The sequence below is a fragment of the Coregonus lavaretus genome, assembly GCF_964263955.1.
Source record: "Coregonus lavaretus genome assembly, contig: HAP1_SCAFFOLD_666, whole genome shotgun sequence".
NCBI lineage: Eukaryota > Metazoa > Chordata > Actinopteri > Salmoniformes > Salmonidae > Coregonus > Coregonus lavaretus.
The window spans coordinates 92,501-112,279 of record NW_028161339.1 but is presented as its reverse complement, the minus strand read 5'-3'; the positions used below and the strand labels follow the sequence as shown (position 1 = coordinate 112,279).

General features: G+C 42.1%; 2 protein-coding genes across 6 annotated transcripts in view; one reads left to right on the top strand and one right to left on the bottom strand.

The window, feature by feature from the left end:
- Positions 1-1,781: 1,781 nt before the first annotated feature.
- sgsh (N-sulfoglucosamine sulfohydrolase (sulfamidase)) lies at positions 1,782-15,065 on the bottom strand. 4 transcript variants are annotated; one of them, XR_014612185.1, is made up of 12 exons: positions 14,709-15,065; positions 14,206-14,366; positions 13,752-13,857; positions 13,513-13,598; positions 12,679-12,912; positions 10,971-11,052; positions 9,682-9,885; positions 9,043-9,199; positions 8,442-8,648; positions 5,713-5,814; positions 5,047-5,602; positions 1,782-4,904 (listed from the first exon to the last, which is right to left on the bottom strand). XR_014612185.1 is itself a non-coding variant. In XM_084195368.1 (11 exons), exons 1-11 carry the CDS (start codon positions 14,797-14,799, stop codon positions 5,301-5,303), a joined length of 1,539 nt encoding a protein of 512 aa, XP_084051494.1. In that variant the 5' UTR covers positions 14,800-15,045; the 3' UTR covers positions 1,782-5,300. The 4 variants fall into 4 exon arrangements, 2 of the variants coding, with proteins under 2 accessions (XP_084051494.1, XP_084051495.1); XR_014612186.1 differs by having other exon boundaries at positions 5,047-5,409; positions 14,709-15,045; XM_084195368.1 differs by having other exon boundaries at positions 1,782-5,409; positions 14,709-15,045.
- A 298-nt stretch (positions 15,066-15,363) lies between these two features.
- slc26a11 (solute carrier family 26 member 11) overlaps positions 15,364-19,779 on the top strand; it is a 14,347-nt gene continuing 9,931 nt past the window's right edge. The window contains exons 1-3 of one of the 2 annotated variants that reach the window (XM_084195378.1): positions 15,364-15,385; positions 16,953-17,168; positions 17,469-17,608. In XM_084195378.1, the coding sequence (XP_084051504.1) occupies positions 17,481-17,608 (128 nt within the window). In that variant the 5' untranslated portion in view covers positions 15,364-15,385; positions 16,953-17,168; positions 17,469-17,480. Of the gene's footprint in view, positions 15,386-16,952; positions 17,169-17,444; positions 17,609-19,779 lie in introns of both variants that reach the window. The other variant, XM_084195379.1, reaches the window with a different exon arrangement.

The following is a 19,779-nucleotide window of genomic DNA, read 5'->3' as shown; positions in this document are numbered from 1 at the left end:
AAAACATATAAACATAAAGCTGGAGCCTGAGGACAGTGTGTCCAAAAGCACAACATCACTATTAATCATAAAACACCTCAAGTTATTTGAAATTCTGAGGACAAACAACACACAAACACACAATGCCTCAGTGATTCACAGAAGTATATCACAGAACTATATCAGGGTGTCTCATGCAGCACTTTAAGTGGGGTTGCATAGTTTATTTGACTCCTGATACCTGGCATCTTTTAGCTTTCACCAGAGCATCAATATCAGGCGTCACATCCTGAGTGGCAGCCAACTTCAGGATGTGATTCAAGTGCTTGTGCGTGAGCCTTGAGCGCAGCTTTGTTTTATTCATGACGTTATCCATCTTTAATGACTTGCAACACAAAGCCTCCTGGTGCAGAATACAGTGAAAAGTCCCAAAATCACGTCCTCCATTTGCAGATTGCACTTTCTCTCTGAACTTTGTCACAACGCCTGCTTTTTTCCCGATAATTGAGGGCGCACCATCTGTAGCCAGGCTGACAGCGCGGGACCAGTCCACTCCGACCCTGTCCAGCGCGCCGACGAGTGCAGTGAAAATATCAGCTGCTGTCGTTGTATCTGTCATGGGCACCAACTCCACGAACTCCTCGGTGACGGTCAATGTGTCATCAACTCCGCGGATGAAAATGGCCAGTTGTGCAAAATCTGTAATGTCCGTGCTTTCATCAATTGCAACCGAAAACGCAATAAATGACTTTACTTTTTGCTTCAACTGGCTGTCCAAATCCACTGAAAGATCGGAAATCCTGTCTGCAACTGTGTTTCTTGTCAGGCTGATATTTGCAAAAGCCTGGTGCTTTTCAGGGCACACAATCTCTGCTGCCTTCATCATGCATGTTTTTACAAATTCACCCTCACTAAATGGTTTTGAAGCCACTGCGATTTCATTAGCAATGAGGTAGCTAGCTTTCACTGCAGCGTCACTGATGTCTCGGCTGTGAGTAAACACAGACTGCTGTTTCTTCAGACCCACCAACAGTTCATTCACCTTCTCTCTTCTCCGCTGTCCTTGAAAGTTGTCATATTTGTCGGCATGAAGACTCACATAGTGGCGACGAAGGTTATATTCTTTCAGCACTGCAACATGCTGTGAACACACCAAACATACAGCTTTCCCATTCAATTCCGTGAATAAATAGAAGGATGACAATTTTTCTTGGAACACTCTGCACTCTGCGTCCACTTTTCTCTTTTTTGACAGAGACATATTGGGGCAATGAGGGTGCCAAAGCACATAATGTTAAAAGTAGAAGCCGTAATAAATATTGCGGGCAAAACAAAGTAGCTCATACGGACTGGCTGCACTTGCTTGACCTATTTGCTCTGCCCCGGTATAAACAGTTTGCTTGCTTAACACAATTGCTATTGCGCCATCGAGTGGACACAATTGGAACAGCAGTTTATTTTATTGAAAAATTGCAGCTAATTTTTATACTTTACAAAATCATCTCGCGGGCCGGATTAAACGCGTTTGCGGGCCTGATCCGGCCCGTGGGCCGGACGTTTGACACCCCTGCCTTAGATAGTTGGCAAAATTACATATAGGTTTCCTTGCCCTGTAAGTAATCTATAGACAAGGAGGTGCTTTGGATTTGGTTACCTAGTCGTCGACCACTAATTTAAGAATTTTTCATCTACATTAAATAATAACTTTAATTGCATGTTTTTCATTTTCTGCATTTATCATTTTTAAGTGTGCTGGAGTCTGGTGTAGCAGGTAAAACTCCCAACCCTTTGACGATGGTGGTTTGATCTCCATCTCAGCCATTCCTGTCTGTGCCCCTCTCTGTCCTTTCCCCACTTTACACTTGGGGGAATTGTCCTATGTGGACAGGAGCAAATTGAAATGTTTCTAACAGAAGAGATATGAAAACCATATGGATAACCATGGCAGCAACTGAAAATGAGAACTTTGGAGATAAAGGGGAAACTATCTGAACAAAGGTTATGGTTACACACTTCTCCAAAGTGTTCACAGTTCCTATGTCATTTCAATGCACTTTTATGACTTAACCTCTACAGGATCGGTGTCCCGTATACGGGACAGTTGAGCTAACGTGCGCTAATGTGATTAGCATGACTGTTGTAAGTAACAGCAAACTTTCCAGGACATAGACATGTCTTATATGAGCAGAAAGCTTAACTTCTTGTTAATCTAACTGCACTGTCCAATTTACAGTAGCTATTACAGTGAAAAGATACTATGCTATTGTTTGAGGAGAGTGCACAACAACAAAAAACTGATCATGACAACTGGTTTGATACATTCACCTCTGAAGGAAAAGAATGTACTTACGTTCAGTAATCTTACTCTGTTTTTGTCATCCTAAGGGTCCCAGAGATAAAATGTAGCATAGTTTAGTTTGATAAAATCAATTTTTACATTCAAATGTAGGAACTGGGTTCTACAGTTTGAACCCCTGCTGTCTCTGGCTCCACACCCACCCCGACCGGCCAACTGAAAGTTAGTGTATAAGCTAATGAGCCATCATGTATGACATTCCTGGGAGTGTGTAAAGTTACATTTTGTATTGCCATATAATTTTTGTATGTTCTCTATAGTTATATACTTGAAAATGTATCAATTGACCAATTCGGCACATTTGGGCAGACTTGATACAAAATAGTCCAGTATTGCAATGATTCACTGGATCAATCTGAAACGTTGCGCACACTCTGCTGCCATCTAGTGGCCAAAATTTAAATTGCGCCTAAACTGCAATATTATATTGTGGCCGTTCTCTTGCATTTCAAAGATGATAAAATAAAATGAAAACGCATGTTTTTATGTTTGTATTATCTTTTACCAGATCTAATGTGTTATATTCTCCTACATTAATTTCACAAACTTCAAAGTGTTTCCTTTCAAATGGTATCAAGAATATGCATATCTTTGCTTCAGGTCCTGAGCTACAGTCAGTTAGATTTGGGTATGTCATTTTAGGCGACAATTGAAAAAAAGGAAAGAGCCTTCATCTATGAGGTGCTTTTTTCTCCTAGCTGCTCCATGGGGGAACTGAAGCAAGCTCACTTGTAGTTTTTTGTTTGGACACAGCCCTGCATCCCCACCATCACACAATTACTGTTGTTGTTTACGCAATCCAAAAACAGTGCATTACAAATCTCAATCTGGGTCAGGTGGGCATCATTTGAAAGCTTATTCTGTTGCCAACATGACTTGCTAAGTTATAAAATATGATCTTACAGTTTAGGCTTCCACAAGGCACTTCAGAGAAACAGATAGTAATATTGGTGTGCATGGAATGGAGTCATGAGTGCATTCAGGTGCGTCCCGGGTATGACGCCATGTCATCTTTGTACTTTACATCAAACCAAGCAATCATACATTTTCTGTGAATGACATGTTTTGTTATGAGGATATATGAACATTTGGACTCACGCCTGTGTAGTTTGCTTGTATGAGGTCAAAGCGGTATTTATTACAATCCTCAACTTCTCATCTTTCAGAACACATTGAGTGCTCTTGGTTTACAGCATCCCCCTCACTCAGTCAACAACAAAATGTGCAAAAGTAACCCAATTTGCAGGAAGGATGGCATCTTCTTTTTGTGGGTGCTGCTCCTACATAGAACGTATGTCAGTTGAATCCAATACAGCATGTTACTGTAGAACGGAGACCCTGTGCTCTGACATCATGTACAGCATGTTACTGTAGAGCCACTCTGTTCCAACTTAAGCGCTTATCAGTGACCAATCTGCCATTTTCAACCTGTTTACGGGATGAAGTGTAAAGGGTAAAAAAATGTTTTAATGAACTTAGCTACAGTATTGCTTAGCTAAATGAGCTCAATCTCTTGGCTAAATGACTCAATCTCGCTTCAGATTGACTCCCTGAAAACTGAACTGAAGTAGGCAACCTGTAGTAGGTCCTTGAAAAATGCAAAGAATATCGGAGCGCAACCATTCTCAAACAATCATTTGCTAGCCAATGACATAAAATAACAATTAGACCAGACGTTTGCCTGGTACATCTGGACAGTACGACTGGTACCAGGAGATAAACGTGTGGCCCAGTGAAAACGATTTTGTCGTCCAAGAGAAAGAAAGAATCCACCTCATCTGTCATAAGAAAAGATGGAAGAGGAAAGGTGTTGTGGTACAGGACTCTATGATTAAATGTCTCTATGGTGGAAAGTGTAAGCATCTCAAAGACACAACAATGCCTCTGTATGTTCTGTGGTCCAACATGCGCAGAAAGGGTTGAAAATCGGATCAACTTTGCAGCTATAGAAGCCGAAACTGATTTTATCGGAATTGAATTTCTCCTTCTTTGCCACTGCAGAAAGAGGAAGTAATCAAGACAGAAGAGTTTTGTTGACATGCTGAGAATGGAATTGATAGGATATTGAAGATTGTTTAATAACACTCAGGCCTGTTATCTTAGTAGATTCACAGCTATGCCTGTACCAGATGTGATTACTATCTACTACAGTATCAAGGACCTACATGACAACACAAGCGCACAATTTGACAGTCTCCGGAATGATATTGGCTAGACTGCAATATTTGTCAAGTACGTTGATGTCATAATGAAATTCAGCTACCTAAGAGGCTTGCACTTTAAAGTTGAAAATGGAACAAAAACCCAAAGCCATTATTTAGCCAAGGTTGGATCCGAGTTTGAACAGGACAAAACCTTTTATTCCAAACTCTATAAATTCGAGCTCATGGTGAAAGGTTCGGAAACAAAGCTAACATCCTGGACATTGATAGGAAGACACTGCATAAACAAGAAGATGAACCGACTGAATGCTCTAAAGCGTACATTGTTGGATTAGATTATTTTGTACACTACATGTTCACCCTGGAGAAGGAAGCCGTCTCAGCATAGTTGAAGTATCTGCCGATCACTGGTGATACAAAGAACATAGACGTCGTCAGTGAAACATTCAAAGACTACGTCACTGAACAGTGGATGTTGTACAACAAAAATGGCTGTGGCCCACTCCAGGCTGAGAGAAACTGTCTAATTGTTACTGCGAGAAGCCTTACCACAGCACTGACCGGCCTTCCCCCAAACAACTGTCGTGGGAGCCGGATTCCTCTCCATCTTACTTCCTAGATTCCTTCTTTCTAGGGAGATGTTCCTGGCCCCTGTGATTCTTCTTCCTCATTGATTGCTCTTTGGAGGTTTAGGCCGGGTAACTATAAAGCACATTGTGACAACTGCTGATATAAAAAGGGCTTTATAAAATACATGTGATTGATTGTGGATCAATCATGGTCCAGTTGTGGTCTAGTTGCGGTCAGAGTCCGTTGTAGAGCGGTCGACAGTGGGGTTCCAGTTTGTCCTCCAGCACAGCGTCTGGTCCACAGACCCAGGGATCCCCAGTGTCCCACTGCCACTTCACCAGCCTGGCAACATAACATACAGCATTAGAGAAGATAGAACACAAGATAACATAAGATATAAAATGAGATAAACACCCCAAGGGGAAAATGGTTTGGCTTTCTCAAAGTCTTCCTGAAATCCTGTTTGAAGGATTCCAGATTTCCTGCTTATTCCATCCTGATTCTGGGAATCTTCCAACCCGGATTTTTGGAAAACCTGGGAATCTTGGGAAAGTTACCGGAATTTTGCAACCCTACATAATATCCATATCGATATACAATAATCCATCCATAATATCCCTATCCATATAGAACAGTAATACTAACCTGTCTCTGAGGCTCTCCAGGACCGTGGCGTGAGCCGGGTCCCCAGCCAGGTTCACAGTCTCCTCTGGGTCCGACCGCAAGTCAAACAGCTCCCAGCGGTCCCTGTAGTAGTCATAGAAATATAATGAATTGCCGGGGTTAGAGGTTCCAAGCCCGTTCTATTCATTATATTTCTATGGTAGTAGTATCATAGATATAGAACCCTTTATTTTATATTGTATAGCTTTTATATCGTTTATAGACTCCTATGCTTTATATTGTATAGTGTTTTATATTGTATATAGAATCATATGGTTTATATTATATAGTTTTTATATTGTATAGATTAATTTCTACGGTAATGAAGATAGTATAACAACAGTAGTACCGCTACATAATAAAGTATAATTAAGCAAATAATGCCCAAGGCTGTGTGGTATATTGGCCTTATACTACAAACCCCTGAGGTGCCTGATCGCTATTAGAAACTGGTGACCAACATAAATAGAACAGTAAACAAGTATTTTTGCGTCATACCCGTGGTATATTGTCTGATATAAAGTGCATTCATAAAGTATTTACACCCCTTGACTTTTTCCACATTTTGTTACGTTACAGCCTTATTCTCAAATGGATAAAAATAAATAAATAAACGTCATCAATCTACACACAATACCTCCTAATGACAAAGCGAAAACAGGTTTTAAGAAATTTGTGATTGAAGAAAAACAGAAATACCTTATTTACATAAGTATTCAGACCCTTTGCTATGTGACTCGAAATTGAGCTCAGGTGCATCCTGTTTCCATTGATCATCCTTGAGATGTTTCGACAACCTGATTGGAGTCCACCTGTGGTAAATTCAATTGATTGGACATGATTTGGAAAGGCACACACCTGTCTATATAAGGTCCCACAGTTGACAGTGCATGTCAGAGCATAAACCAAGTCATGACGTCGAAGGAATTGTCCGTAGAGCTCCGAGACAGGATTGTGTTGAGGCACAGATCTGGGGAAGGGTACCAAAACATTTCTGCAGCATTGAAGGTCCCCAAGAACACAGTGGCCTCCATCATTCTTAAATGGAAGAAGTTTGGAACCACAAAGACTCTTCCTAGAGCTGGCCGCCCGGCTAAACTGAGAAATCGGGGGAGAAGGGCCTTGGTCAGGGAGGTGACCAAGAACCCAATGGTCACTCTGACAGAGCTCCAGAGTTCCTTTGTGGAGATAGGAGAACCTTCCAGAAGGACAACCATCTCTGCAGCACTCCGCCAATCAGGCCTTTATGGTAGAGTGGCCAGACGGAAGCCACTTCTCAGTAAAAGGCACATGACAGCCCGCTTGGAGTTTGCCAAAAGGCATCTAAAGACTCTCAGACCATGAGAAACAAGATTCTCTGGTCTGATAAAACCAAGGTTGAACTCTTTGGCCTGAATGCCAAGCGTCTGGAGGAAACCTGGCACCATCCCTACGGTGAAGCATGGAGGTGGCAGCATCATGCTGTGGGGATGTTTTTCCGGGGAGGGGACTGGGAGACTAGTCAGGATTTAGGGAAGGATGAACGGAGCAAAGTACAGAGAGATCCAGAGCGCTCAGGACCTCAGACTGGGGCGAAGGTTCACCTTCCAACAGGACAACGACCCTAAGCACACAGCCAAGACAACGCAGGAGTGGCTTCGGGACAAGTCTCTGAATGATCTTGAGTGGCCCAGCCAGAGCCCGGACTTGAACCCGTTCGAACATCTCTGGTGAGACCTGAAAATAGCTGTGCAGCGACGCTCCCCATCCAACCGGACAGAACTTCAGAGGATCTGCAGAAAAATGGGAGAAACTCCCCAAATACAGGTGTGCCAAGCTTGTAGCGTCATACCCAAGAAGACTCGAGGCTGTAATCGCTACCAAAGGTGCTTCAAGAAAGTACTGAGTAAAGGGTCTGAATACTAATGTAAATGTGAAATTTCAGTTTTGTATTTTTAATACATTTGCAAACATTTCTAAAAACCTGTTTTTGCTTTGTCATCATGGGGTATTGTGTGTAGATTGATGAGGGAAAAAAACAATTTAATCAATTTTAGAATAAGGCTGTAACGTAACAAAATGTGTAAAAAGTCAAAGGGTCTGAATAATTTCCAAATGCACTGTATATACGGCTAAAATGTTGTTTCAGCTCCTGACTCCGAACCACACGTTCCACCTCAGCGACAGAGTTTCTACACTCCTCTCTATGTCTATCTCCCTATCTGTAATTACATCTGTCCTGTCAAAACTCAATCAAATACATAAAGGGTTCTCCTCAAAAAAAAAAGTACCTGTAGTAGTATTGTTGTAGGGTCCTGAACCAGCCTGTGGGCCGCCCGGCCAGGGTGTTATTCAGGTATATACTAGTGTATAATATAGTATAATAGTATATAATACAGTATAATATAGTATAATAGTGTGTAATACAGTATAATATAATAGTGTATAATATAGTATAATAGTGTATAATATGGTATAATATAGTATAATAGTGAATAATACAGTATAATATAGTGTAAAATATAGTATAATAGTGTATAATATAGTATATAGTATAATAGTGTATAATATAGTATAATAGTGAATAATACAGTATAATATAATAGTGTATAATATAGTATAATAGTGTATAATATAGTATAATATAGTAGTGTATAATATAGTATACTAGTGTATAATATAGTAGTGTATAATATAGTATAATAGTGTATGTAATAGTATTATAACAGTACCTGTAGTAGTATTGTTGCAGGGTCTTGAACCAGCCTGTGGGCCGCCCGGCCAGGGTGTTATTCAGCAGGTCCTGGAAGGTTGGAGAGACATAGAAGTCCTGGTCTATGGGGAATGGCATGCGGTAGTGGAGGTTGTGGAGCAGGCGGTACGCCCCCTGGTGGATGGAGCGGATAGGGTAGTACATGGTCACCTCGTGGAGAGACTGGCTGCCGTAGACAGTCGGGGAGAACAAAGAAGTCATAAATACAGCAATAATCCAAAGTACAGTGTAGTAATGAGTAATTACAATACTTGTCACACTGAAATTACAGGAATAATAATTAAACAGTAATAAGGGCACTGTAATGTAAAGTGTTACCTAATACATACAAAGAAAGAAAGAAAGAAAATCACTCTATGGACCAGTTTCCCGGACACAGATTATAACTAGTCCTGAACTAAAAAGCATTCTCAATGGAGAATCTGCATAGAACATGCTTTGTAGTCCAGGACTACAGTAGGCGTAATCACTGTGTCTGGGAAACAACCCTATATATACTTCCAGTGGTTTACTGGATATAACACCAACATCTAACACACAGTGCCTTCCTTCCTTTGTACCTGGCATAGACAGTGTGCCAGACGGAGGGTGAGGGTTCGGAGACGAGGGCAGGGAGGAGGGAGCGCCCTGTGAGGCTGACAGGGGTGGTAGGGGTGCCCGGGAGGCAGTATGAGGGGTACGGGATGGAGAACCAGTCCAGGATGGTGGGGGTGATGTCTGGAGGGAGGTCGGTAGGGAAGTAGGGAGAGAGAGAGAAATGGTTAGGTTCCATCACAATTGATCTTCCTGTGACTCCTCACGTCCAATATCCTCGCCTCCTTAAAGCACATTGGAGGAGAACATTCAAGGTTCTCCCCCTCTGACCTTCTCCACCAATGGGTTTTGAGAAGGAGGCGAGGAGAGAGGATGTGAGGAATCGCAGAAAGGCAAATTGAGATTTAAAAATAGTGGTTAAATTATTTTACAAATCCTTCCTTCCTCCTTTCCTTGAGGTGATCTCCCTAACATATACTGTAGCAGTGTAGTTATGTCTCCCCCCTATGGTACCATAGTGGTATTACACACCTGCATCAAGAAATACATCCACACATTAATTTGTTCATTAATTCATTATGTCCAGCTATTATCAGTCAATCCATCAATACCTTCTCCCCCCTCCCTTCCCCCTCTCCCTCCCTCTCTCTCTCCCTCCCTCTCACCCAGTAAGCTGACGTAGGCCTGGCTGGTCCCTCCCCATCTCTCCCTGTGTTCAGGTGATGACACCAACATGGGTTCTGCGGTGCCTGATCCGTACAGGTTGGTGCGTCCGTTGGGGAAAGGGATACCGTTATCAGAGCTGTAGATCACCATGGTGTCATCCTCATAACCAGCCTCCCTCAACTCAGCCAGCACCAGACCAATACCTAGGGAAGACAGTAGAGGATACGTTGTGAACAGAGTGCCCCATGGTGGCGGTGGGGTTATGGTATGGGCAGGCATAAGCTGCGGACAACCAACACAATTGCATTTTATTGATGGCAATTTGAATGCACAGATATACCCTGATGAAAAAGGACCTGGCGCCGACGAAGATGGCGGCCCCGCGACTAGCTCTTAGGAAACTTTGCAGTATTTTGTTTTTTTATGTATTATTTTTTATATTATTAGCTCAGAAAGTGTTTTGTATCATTACATACAGCATTGCTTGTCCATATATGTATATTTTCTTAAATTCCATTCCTTACTAGTTTTGTGTGTATTGGGTATATGTTGTGAAATTGTTAGATATTACTTGTTAGATATTACTGCACTGTCGGAGCTAGAAGCACAAGCATTTCGCTACACCCACTATAACATCTGCTAAACAAGTGTATGTGACAAATACAATTGTATTTTATTTGATGAGATCCTGAGGCCCATTGTGAGGCCCATTTTTTTAAAGGTATCTGTGACCAACCGATGCATATCTGTATTCCCAGTCATGTGAAATCCATAGGTTAGGGCATAATGAATTTATTTAAATTGACTGATTTCCTTGTATGAACTGTAACTCAGTAAAATCTTTCAAATTGTTGCATGTTGCGTTTATATTTTTGTTCAATATAGTATGTGAAATTTCGAAAATAGTACTCTGAATGTGTCATCTAATGCGCGATTGCGTTAACTCCCGCCATTAGTTCATTTTGGTACAGTGCGTCAATTTATCTGATTATCAGCTGTTGTCAAACACGTGAGTCGGAAAATACGAGTGAATTCTACTAGATCAAACGCCGAAATGAGTATGTAGTACACTAGTATGGGTATTCGGACACGGCCATGGATGGATTATTGGTGTAGAACCAGACTAATACCTTCAGCGGAGAAGTTTAATTGTCATGTATTAGCTATGTAATGAATAGATTTAAAACGTGTGTGTGTGTGTGTGTTCTTGCATGCATGTGTGTGTGTCGGTGTGTGTGTGTGTTCCTCTCTATTCATGTGGGTGTGTGTGTGTTCTTCCTCCCCTTACCCTGGTCCAGCCTGCTAACTGTAGTGTACTGGGCAGACAGATCAGCTCTCGCTACAGGGGTGTCTGGGACAAAGTGGGGCACCTGGGTAAATACAACAAATAGAGTTTTATATTACAGTGAGGGGAAAAAAGTTTTTGATCCCCTGCTGATTTTGTAAGTTTGCCCACTGACAAAGAAATTATCAGTCTATAATTTTAATGGTAGGTTTATTTGAACAGTGAGAGACAGAATAACAACAACAAAAATCCAGAAAAACACATGTCAAAAATGTTATAAATTGATTGAGGGAAATAAGTATTTGATCCCCTCTCAATCAGAAAGATTTCTGGCTCCCAGGTGTCTTTTATACAGTTAACGAGCTGAGATTAGGAGCACACTCTTAAAGGGAGTGCTCCTAATCTCAGCTTGTTACCTGTATAAAAGACACCTGTCCACAGAAGCAATCAATCAATCAGATTCCAAACTCTCCACCATGGCCAAGACCAAAGAGCTCTCCAAGGAAGTCAGGGACAAGATTGTAGACCTACACAAGGCTGGAATGGGCTACAAGACCATCGCCAAGCAGCTTGGTGAGAAGGTGACAACAGTTGGTGTGATTATTCGCAAATGGAAGAAACACAAAATAACTGTCAATCTCCCTCGGCCTGGGGCTCCATGCAAGATCTCACCTCGTGGAGTTGCAATGATCATGAGAATGGTGAGGAATCAGCCCAGAACTACACGGGAGGATCTTGTCAATGATCTCAAGGCAGCTGGGACCATAGTCACCAAGAAAACAATTGGTAACACACTACGCCGTGAAGGACTGAAATCCTGCAGCGCCCGCAAGGTCCCCCTGCTCAAGAAAGCACATATACAGGCCCGTCTGAAGTTTGCCAATGAACATCTGAATGATTCAGAGGAGAACTGGGTGAAAGTGTTGTGGTCAGATGAGACCAAAATCGAGCTCTTTGGCATCAACTCAACTCGCCGTGTTTGGAGGAGGAGGAATGCTGCCTATGACCCCAAGAACACCATCCCCACCGTCAAACATTCCAGGGCATTGAAAATGGGTCGTGGATGGGTATTCCAGCATGACAATGACCCAAAACACACGGCCAAGGCAACAAAGGAGTGGCTCAAGAAGAAGCACATTAAGGTCCTGGAGTGGCCTAGCCAGTCTCCAGACCTTAATCCCATAGAAAATCTGTGGAGGGAGCTGAAGGTTCGAGTTGCCAAACGTCAGCCTCGAAACCTTAAAGACTTGGAGAAGATCTGCAAAGAGGAGTGGGACAAAATCCCTCCTGAGATGTGTGCAAACCTGGTGGCCAACTACAAGAAACGTCTGACCTCTGATTGCCAACAAGGGTTTTGCCACCAAGTACTAAGTAATGTTTTGCAGAGGGGTCAAATACTTATTTCCCTCATTAAAATGCAAATCAATTCCAAAAAAATTTGACATGCGTTTTTCTGGATTTTTTTGTTGTTATTCTGTCTCTCACTGTTCAAATAAACCTACCATTAAAATTATAGACTGATCATGTCTTTGTCAGTGGGCAAACGTACAAAATCAGCAGGGGATCAAATACTTTTTTCCCTCATTTCCCTAATGATATTAGATTATAATCAATGAGATAATTAATGACAGTACTCTCAAATAGCAGGTGGAAAGTGATATACTGTCTTAGAATAGATTAGTGTAGAACAGAACCAGCACCAAATCCTTACCTTGACTTGGTCTGGGGTGTAGTATTCTGGCTTCCAATCTGGAATCCTCCCCATTCCACTCTGGCCGTTCCCAAACTTCTCACAGAACGCTCCGTACTGCGGCTGGGAATGTCCACAGCGGTGGGTGTCATGGAACGCTACATACAGGAAGAACGGTCTCCCTTCCTCTTCTTTTCTCTGGGTCTGGAAGAACTTCCTGACCAGTAGTTTGATCCGGGTGATATTCCGACCCACCTAGTAGTAGTAGTAGCAGTAGTAGTAGTAGTAGTAGCAGTAGCAGCAGTAGTAGTAGCAGCAGTAGTAGTAGTAGCAGCAGTAGTTGTAGTAGCAGCAGTAGTAGTAGTAGCAGCAGTAGTAGTAGCAGCAGTAATAGTAGTAGCAGCAGTAGTTGTAGTAGCAGCAGTAGTAGTAGTAGCAGCAGTAGTAGTAGTAGCAGCAGTAGTAGTAGCAGCAGTAATAGTAGTAGCAGCAGTAGTTGTAGTAGCAGCAGTAATAGTAGTAGCAGCAGTAGTAGTAGTAGTAGTAGCAGCAGCAGCAGCAGCAGTAGTAGTAGCAGCAGTAATAGTAGTAGCAGCAGTAATAGTAGTAGCAGCAGTAGTAGTAGTAGTAGTAGTAGTAGTAGCAGCAGTATTAGTAGTAGTAGCAGTAGCAGTAGTAGTAGCAATAGCAGTAGCAGTAGTAGTAGTAGTAGTACAATTTATTGGTTGAGCTGATTCATTGTTTATTAATTATATACCAATTTACAATCATAGATTGTCATAAAATAATAAGATCCTAAAACACCAAAATAACGCTAAATAAACAATATATACAATAATGCTTTAATAATTCTACCTGAAGTACAGAGTTGTTTTCCTCTGTGTAGGCAAAGTCAAAGGGATAGACAGGGCCAGGGCCTACGTGTTTCTTCCCAATGATCCCTGTATGGGAGGAGGAATAGGGAAACCTTACCATCAAAACACACATGTACGTACGCACGTGTGTGTGTAAGGTCTTGACAATGCAAAGGTTGTGTGCGTGTGTGCGTGCGTACGTGTGAGGATGAGTGTGAAGGGTGAATGTGTGTTACCTACCTGTGCGTATGTTAGCTTGGCCCAGCAGTAGAGGTAGGCTTTGTACTCCGTCAAACGAGTTGAAGTGATGGACTCCCTGGTGCAGGCCGTACATACCATTCTGATGCTGAGGACAGAGGAACACGGGAAAGCAAATTTGATTAATATTAGACCTGCCCTGGGAGGCAACTTATTCCCTATATGGCTCTGGTCAAAAGTAGTGCACTGTATAGGGAATAGTGTGCCATTTGGGATGTACACACTTTATGTTGCTGTGTGCATCATGAAGAGAAATTACAATGGGAGTGTGTACCAAATGGCACCCTGTTATTTAGTGCACTACTTTTGACCAGAACCCATAGGGAGGAGGTGAACACACACCACACACACATTCTTTCTCTCTCGCTTTCTCTCTCTCTCTACACCTACACCTACACCCACACACACACACACAGACAGACAGACAGACACAGACCTGCGGCAGGCCTGTCAGTATGGTGGATCGGCTGGGAGAACAGCTACTAACGGAGGTGAAGGCATTCTGGAACACCAGGCTGCGTCGACCCAGGGCGGCTAGGTGAGGCGTACGGACCACGGTGTTGTTATAGACCGACGTCTCGAAGCCTGCGTCATCCGCTGAGAGAGAGAGAGAGAGAGAGAGAGAGAGAGAGAGAGAGAGAGAGAGAGAGAGAGAGAGAGAGAGAGAGAGAGAGAGAGAGAGAGAGAGAGAGGGGAATTGAATTGAATTGAGAGGGGCAGGGAGCCAGGGAGTGGGGGAGAGGAGCGAGAGTGAAGGGGGGAGAGTGGGAGAGATTAAGTGTGTAGGCCTAGTAGATAAGTAGAAGAACTGATGCTACAAACTCACAAATATATCTGATCGAACTCATTGATAAGTGACGCGCAGTGACAACACGGATCTTTGACGAAAGCCGAAAGCAATTGCAGTTAATATAACCCAAAGCAATAAGTGACTCTTACCGATAATAAGTAGAACGTTCCTCTTCTTGCACTCTCCAATACAGCATATTACCGCCAGCAACAAAACGAAAACATTATGCCCAACGGCCATATCCGTTTCATAAAGTTCAAAATCATAAACACAATATTTTCAGTTGTAGTAAATTGCAGAGTCCACTTTCTAAGAAAATATAGCCTCAGTTCTATAAAGCTTATCTCAAACACTCCCGTCAAAGTGTTTGTTTGACATTATTGACATATTCTAAATTGAAGTAAGCCTATCCTCTATTTACCGATTACTCTCGCAATAATCAATCATTTGGTTTCTCTTGATCTAAGAAAATCCATTTGAGCCACTTCCGGAAACAGCGCAAACGCAGCTTTGCAAACCCCGCCCAATTTGGTCATATGATCGTGGTCACATGAGATGGAGTGTTTTGGCCATTCGGAAGAAAAAAAAATCTTGCTCAGCGCAAGTGACATTTAGAGGAAATGGTTTCTTGATCAGCACAAGTGACATTTAAGGGAAGTGGTTTTGAAGTAACTGCAGTGATTATGTTGCTGATCTCGCTTAGTTTCTGCGGTCAGTAAACGAAAGAACAGATGCATTGTGATTGAAGAAATACAGACGTTTCAGAAAGAATAGAAAGAATAGAACAGAACAAGTGAAAGTGGAATAGAACGCCTGGAAATAAAAGGTTTGTCTATTAAAGTAATTAATTCTGTGTCCATTCCACTGGATTATTTTATTGCCAGTCAGTATTTGCCTGCCCAGTATGTGTGTCCGTGTGTGTGTCCATGTATGTGTCCGTGTGTGTGTGTGTGTGTGTGTGTGTCTGTCTGTCTGTCTGTCTGTGTGTGTGTATGTCTGTCTGTCTGTGTCTGTGTGTGCGCGCGCGCGCGTGTGTGTGTGTGTACGTTTATGTGTTTGCCTGTGTGTGTCTGTCTCTGTGTGTGTGTCTGTACAGTATATATGTGAGTCTGTATCTACATCCAGGTAGGCTTTGTACTCCGTCAAACGAGTTGAAGTGATGGACTCCCTGGTGTAGGCCGTACATACCATTCTGACTGTGTGTGTGTGTGTGTGTGTGTGTGTGTGTGTGTGTGTGTGTGTGTGTGTGTGTGTGTGTGTGTGCCTGAGCAGCTATGAAATTGACCCAATTACACTTTAAAACTGTATGAGACCAGAATGCTAATTGTAAAGTAGACCTTTAACCAAACTGTCATGTGATCGTGGCTAGCCAGTGTCAGTTAAATTTGCCAGCCAGAGCCATATATTCTAAATGGGATGGGGTGGGGTGGGTTGGCATGGTGATACCATAGCCATATATTGTAAATGGGATGGGGTGGGTTGGCATGGTGATACCATAGCATATATTCTAAATGGAATGCGGTGGGTTGGCATGGTGATACCATAGCTATATATTGTAAATGGGATGGGGTGGGTTGGCATGGTGATACCATAGCCATATATTCTAAATGGAATGGGGTGGGTTGGCATGGTGATACCATAGCCTTATATTCTAAATGGAATGCGGTGGGTTGGCATGGTGATACCATAGCCGTATATTCTAAACGGGGTGGGTTGGCATGGTGATACCATAGCCGTATATTCATAGCCAGATATTCTAAATGGAGTGGGTTGGCATGGTGATACCATAGCCCTATATTCTAAATGGAGTGGGTTGGCATGGTGATGCCATAGCTCTATATTCTAAATGGGGTTGGTTGGCATGGTGATAGGTAAATCAATCTGCCTATGTTAGGCTGTGTATGTTATTTTGTCTCGACTGAATTTAGAAACTATATATTCAATAAATAAGTGTGCCAAATCGGTTGAGAAGTCCAATCTTTTGCTCATGCTCTGTTGGCAGTACAGTAGAACTCATGAATGTAGAGTACAGTAGACTGACTCCTAAATGGTTGTAGCTCACAGTCTAGTTAATCTTGGTTGGCACCCAGATCTAAATCTCACACTTTTCCTTTAACTATCTTTTGGTACACTATTTGTTTCATTAGTCCATTGTTGACATAGTCCCAAAATGTTTTGTCATACGGGGATGATTTCTGTATTTTGAAAGTTACAGATCTTGAAAACTTGATTGCTGACAAGCAAAACAGTTTTCCTTTAAGTCTGTCAGGAGACTACAGTCTGATACAGTCTGCCTCTATTCTACTTTCTTTGTCTTCTTTCTTTATGGGCTTTTATTGCTGATGTAATTGATAATAACCACTTTTCTGCTTTCTTCTTTTCTTTTATCACAGTGAGTGCACCATTAATTCCAAAAATGGAATGGAGACACACTGGGAGGATCTTGCCTTTTTGGATTCTAGAATGATTTGAGATCCGACGGTTCTGGGAACGTTGGTGATTCTCTGCTCGCTTGGTGTTTTCTCTTCTTTTACCTGCCTGGTTGGAGTGTGAAGACGTGGATGTCATATTATAGTCTAGTCTGAACCACACCCATCCTGAGGACTGAGGTAAGCAAACACAACCTACCTGGCATGCTGCTACCTCCTACCTTCCTGGGTTTGCCTGTTTGTGTGTCTATAGACACTCTGTATTGGATTGGTTTTCCTGTGTGTGTGTGTGTGTGTGTGTGTGTGTGTGTGTGTGTGTGTGTGTGTACTGTAGTCTCAGACTGCTTGTCAGCACTTTGTGTGTGTCTGCCTGTCTGTCTGTGACTCTGCTCTCTGTCTGCATTATCATCTCTCCGCCTCCTCTCCATCTCATGGTCGGCCCTTCACCAACTACAGACCCTCCTGTCCTGTCCCGTCCAGGTTCCAGGCAACATGATGGAGCCCCTGGTGGACCGGCCCGGGCCCCAGATTGGAAGGTCCTCTCTGGGGGAGAGACTGGCCTCCTGCTGCTCCTACAGAACCCTCCAGGCCTGGCTCCCCATCCTCACCTGGCTACCCAAGTAGGTGTCCCACCCTCATCTCTTTCTCTGGTGATGAGGGACAAATAATAATATAATAATAAGCCATTTAGCAGATGCTTTTATCCAAAGCGACTTAGTCATGTGTGCATACATTTTTTTACGTATGGGTGGTCCCAGGGATCAAACCCACTACCCAGGCGTTACAAGAGCCGTGCTCTACCAATTGAGCTACAGAGGACAAAGGCTGCCCAGCTAGCACATAACGTTCTGAGAAGCATGTTTCTTAGGTGGAAATGTCAGTATAATAATATAATATAATAATAATATAATATGCCATTTAGCAGACGCTTTTATCCAAAGCGACTTACAGTCGTGCGTGCATACATTTTTGTGTATGGGTGGTCCCGGGGATCGAACCCACTACCTTGGCGTTACAAGCGCCGTGCTCTACCAGCTGAGCTACAGAGGACCACAGTACTTCAGCATTACATTTTCTACAGGTTTCCTCATGGATCTATTTAATGTCATGTTCTCAGAACGTTCCGAGAACATAAAGAAACAACGTTCTTCTGTGAGAATTTCAGTACTTCAGCATAACGTTTTCTGCAGGTTTCCTCATGGTTCTATTTGAAGTCATGTTCTCAGAACATTAAGAAAACCTTCTATAAAAACCACAAGAAAACATTAGTAAAGTTCAAAGAACGTTCTAAGAATGTTATTTAACCTCTACGGGATCGGTGTCCCGTATACGGGACGGTTGAGCTAACTTGCGCTAATGTGATTAGCATGACTGTTGTAAGTAACAACAAACTTTCCAGGACATAGACATGTCTTATATGGGCAGAAAGCTTAACTTCTTGTTAATCTGACTGCACTGTCCAATTTACAGTAGCTATTACAGTGACAAAATACCATGCTATTGTTTGAGGAGAGTGCACAACAACAAAAAACGTATCACGGCAACTGGTTTGATACATTCACCTCTGAAGGTAAATAATGTACTTACATTCAGTAATCTTGCTCTGATTTGTCATCCTAAGGGTCCCAGACATAAGATGTAGCATAGTTTTGTTTGATTAAATCAATTTTTATATTCAAATGTAGGAACTGGGTTCTACAGTTTGAACCCCTGGTGTCTCTGGCTCCACACCCACCCTGCCCGGCCATCTAGATGTGTGAAAGTTAGTGTATAAGCAAATTATCCATCATGTATGACATTCCTGGGAGTGTGTAAACGTACATTTTGTATTACCATATCATTGTTGTATGTTCTCTATAGTTATGTACTTGAAAATGTATCAATTGACCAATTCGGCACATTTGGGCAGACTTAATACAAAATAGTCCAGTATTGCAATGCTTCACTGGATCAATCTGAAACATTGTGCACACTCTGCTGCCATCTAGTGGCCAAAATCTAAATTGCGCCTAAACTGCAATATTATATTGTGGCCTCTCTCTTGCATTTCAAAGATGAAGGAACAAAAAATAATAACAGAAAACACGTTTTTTTGTTTGTATGATCTTTTACCAGATCTAATGTGTTATATTCTCCTACATTAATTTCACATTTCCACAAACTTCAAAGTGTTTCCTTTCAAATGGTATCAAGAATATGCATATCCTTGCTTCAGGTCCTGAGCTACAGGCCGTTAGATTTGGGTATGTCATTTTAGGTGAAAATTGAAAAAAAGGGTCCGATCCTTAAGAGTTAAAAAACATATACATTCCATTCTCAGCGTCAACAAAACTCTCTATCCTTTATCTTGTTGCGTGTGTTCAGTTGTGTTGGCCGCGCCCACTAATTGGCCACACTTGATCTTAATGAGTGGTTGATTACTTTGATATGGGGTCTGTTTGAATATACTAAAATGAACAGCTTTGTATGAGTTAAAACAACATGGCATGCTAGCTCCATCCTGGTGGTGCAGTGGACTAATTCCATGGATAGAGAACAGAATATCATAGATTCGAATCTCACTGATGCCTTGCCACAATAAAAAATAAATGTGTTTGCATGATTGATGCCTAAGCAGATGAATTTCCATGTCCTATCTGTGCTTGGAGTTCAAAACAGTTAACCCAAACTAAGCTAGCAGTGTTATTAAAAGTCTTTGAAACATGTTCTCAGAACGTTATTTATTTACCTTCAAATAACCAATACTTTTCGTTATCAGAACGTTAATAAAACTTCAAAGAAAACTTTCAGG

What these genes read in the sequence shown, in the direction of transcription:
- sgsh (XM_084195368.1), bottom strand. Translation starts at nt 14,799, where the DNA reads ATGGCCGTTGGGCATAATGTTTTCGTTTTGTTGCTGGCGGTAATATGC. An exon ending in AGTTAGCAGGCTGGACCAGG is followed by an intron (nt 9,886 to 10,970) that starts GTAAGGGGAGGA and finishes TGTCTTCCCTAG; the next exon opens with GTATTGGTCTGGTGCTGGCT. An exon ending in CTGCAACAATACTACTACAG is followed by an intron (nt 5,815 to 8,441) that starts GTACTGTTATAA and finishes TGACTACTACAG; the next exon opens with GGACCGCTGGGAGCTGTTTG.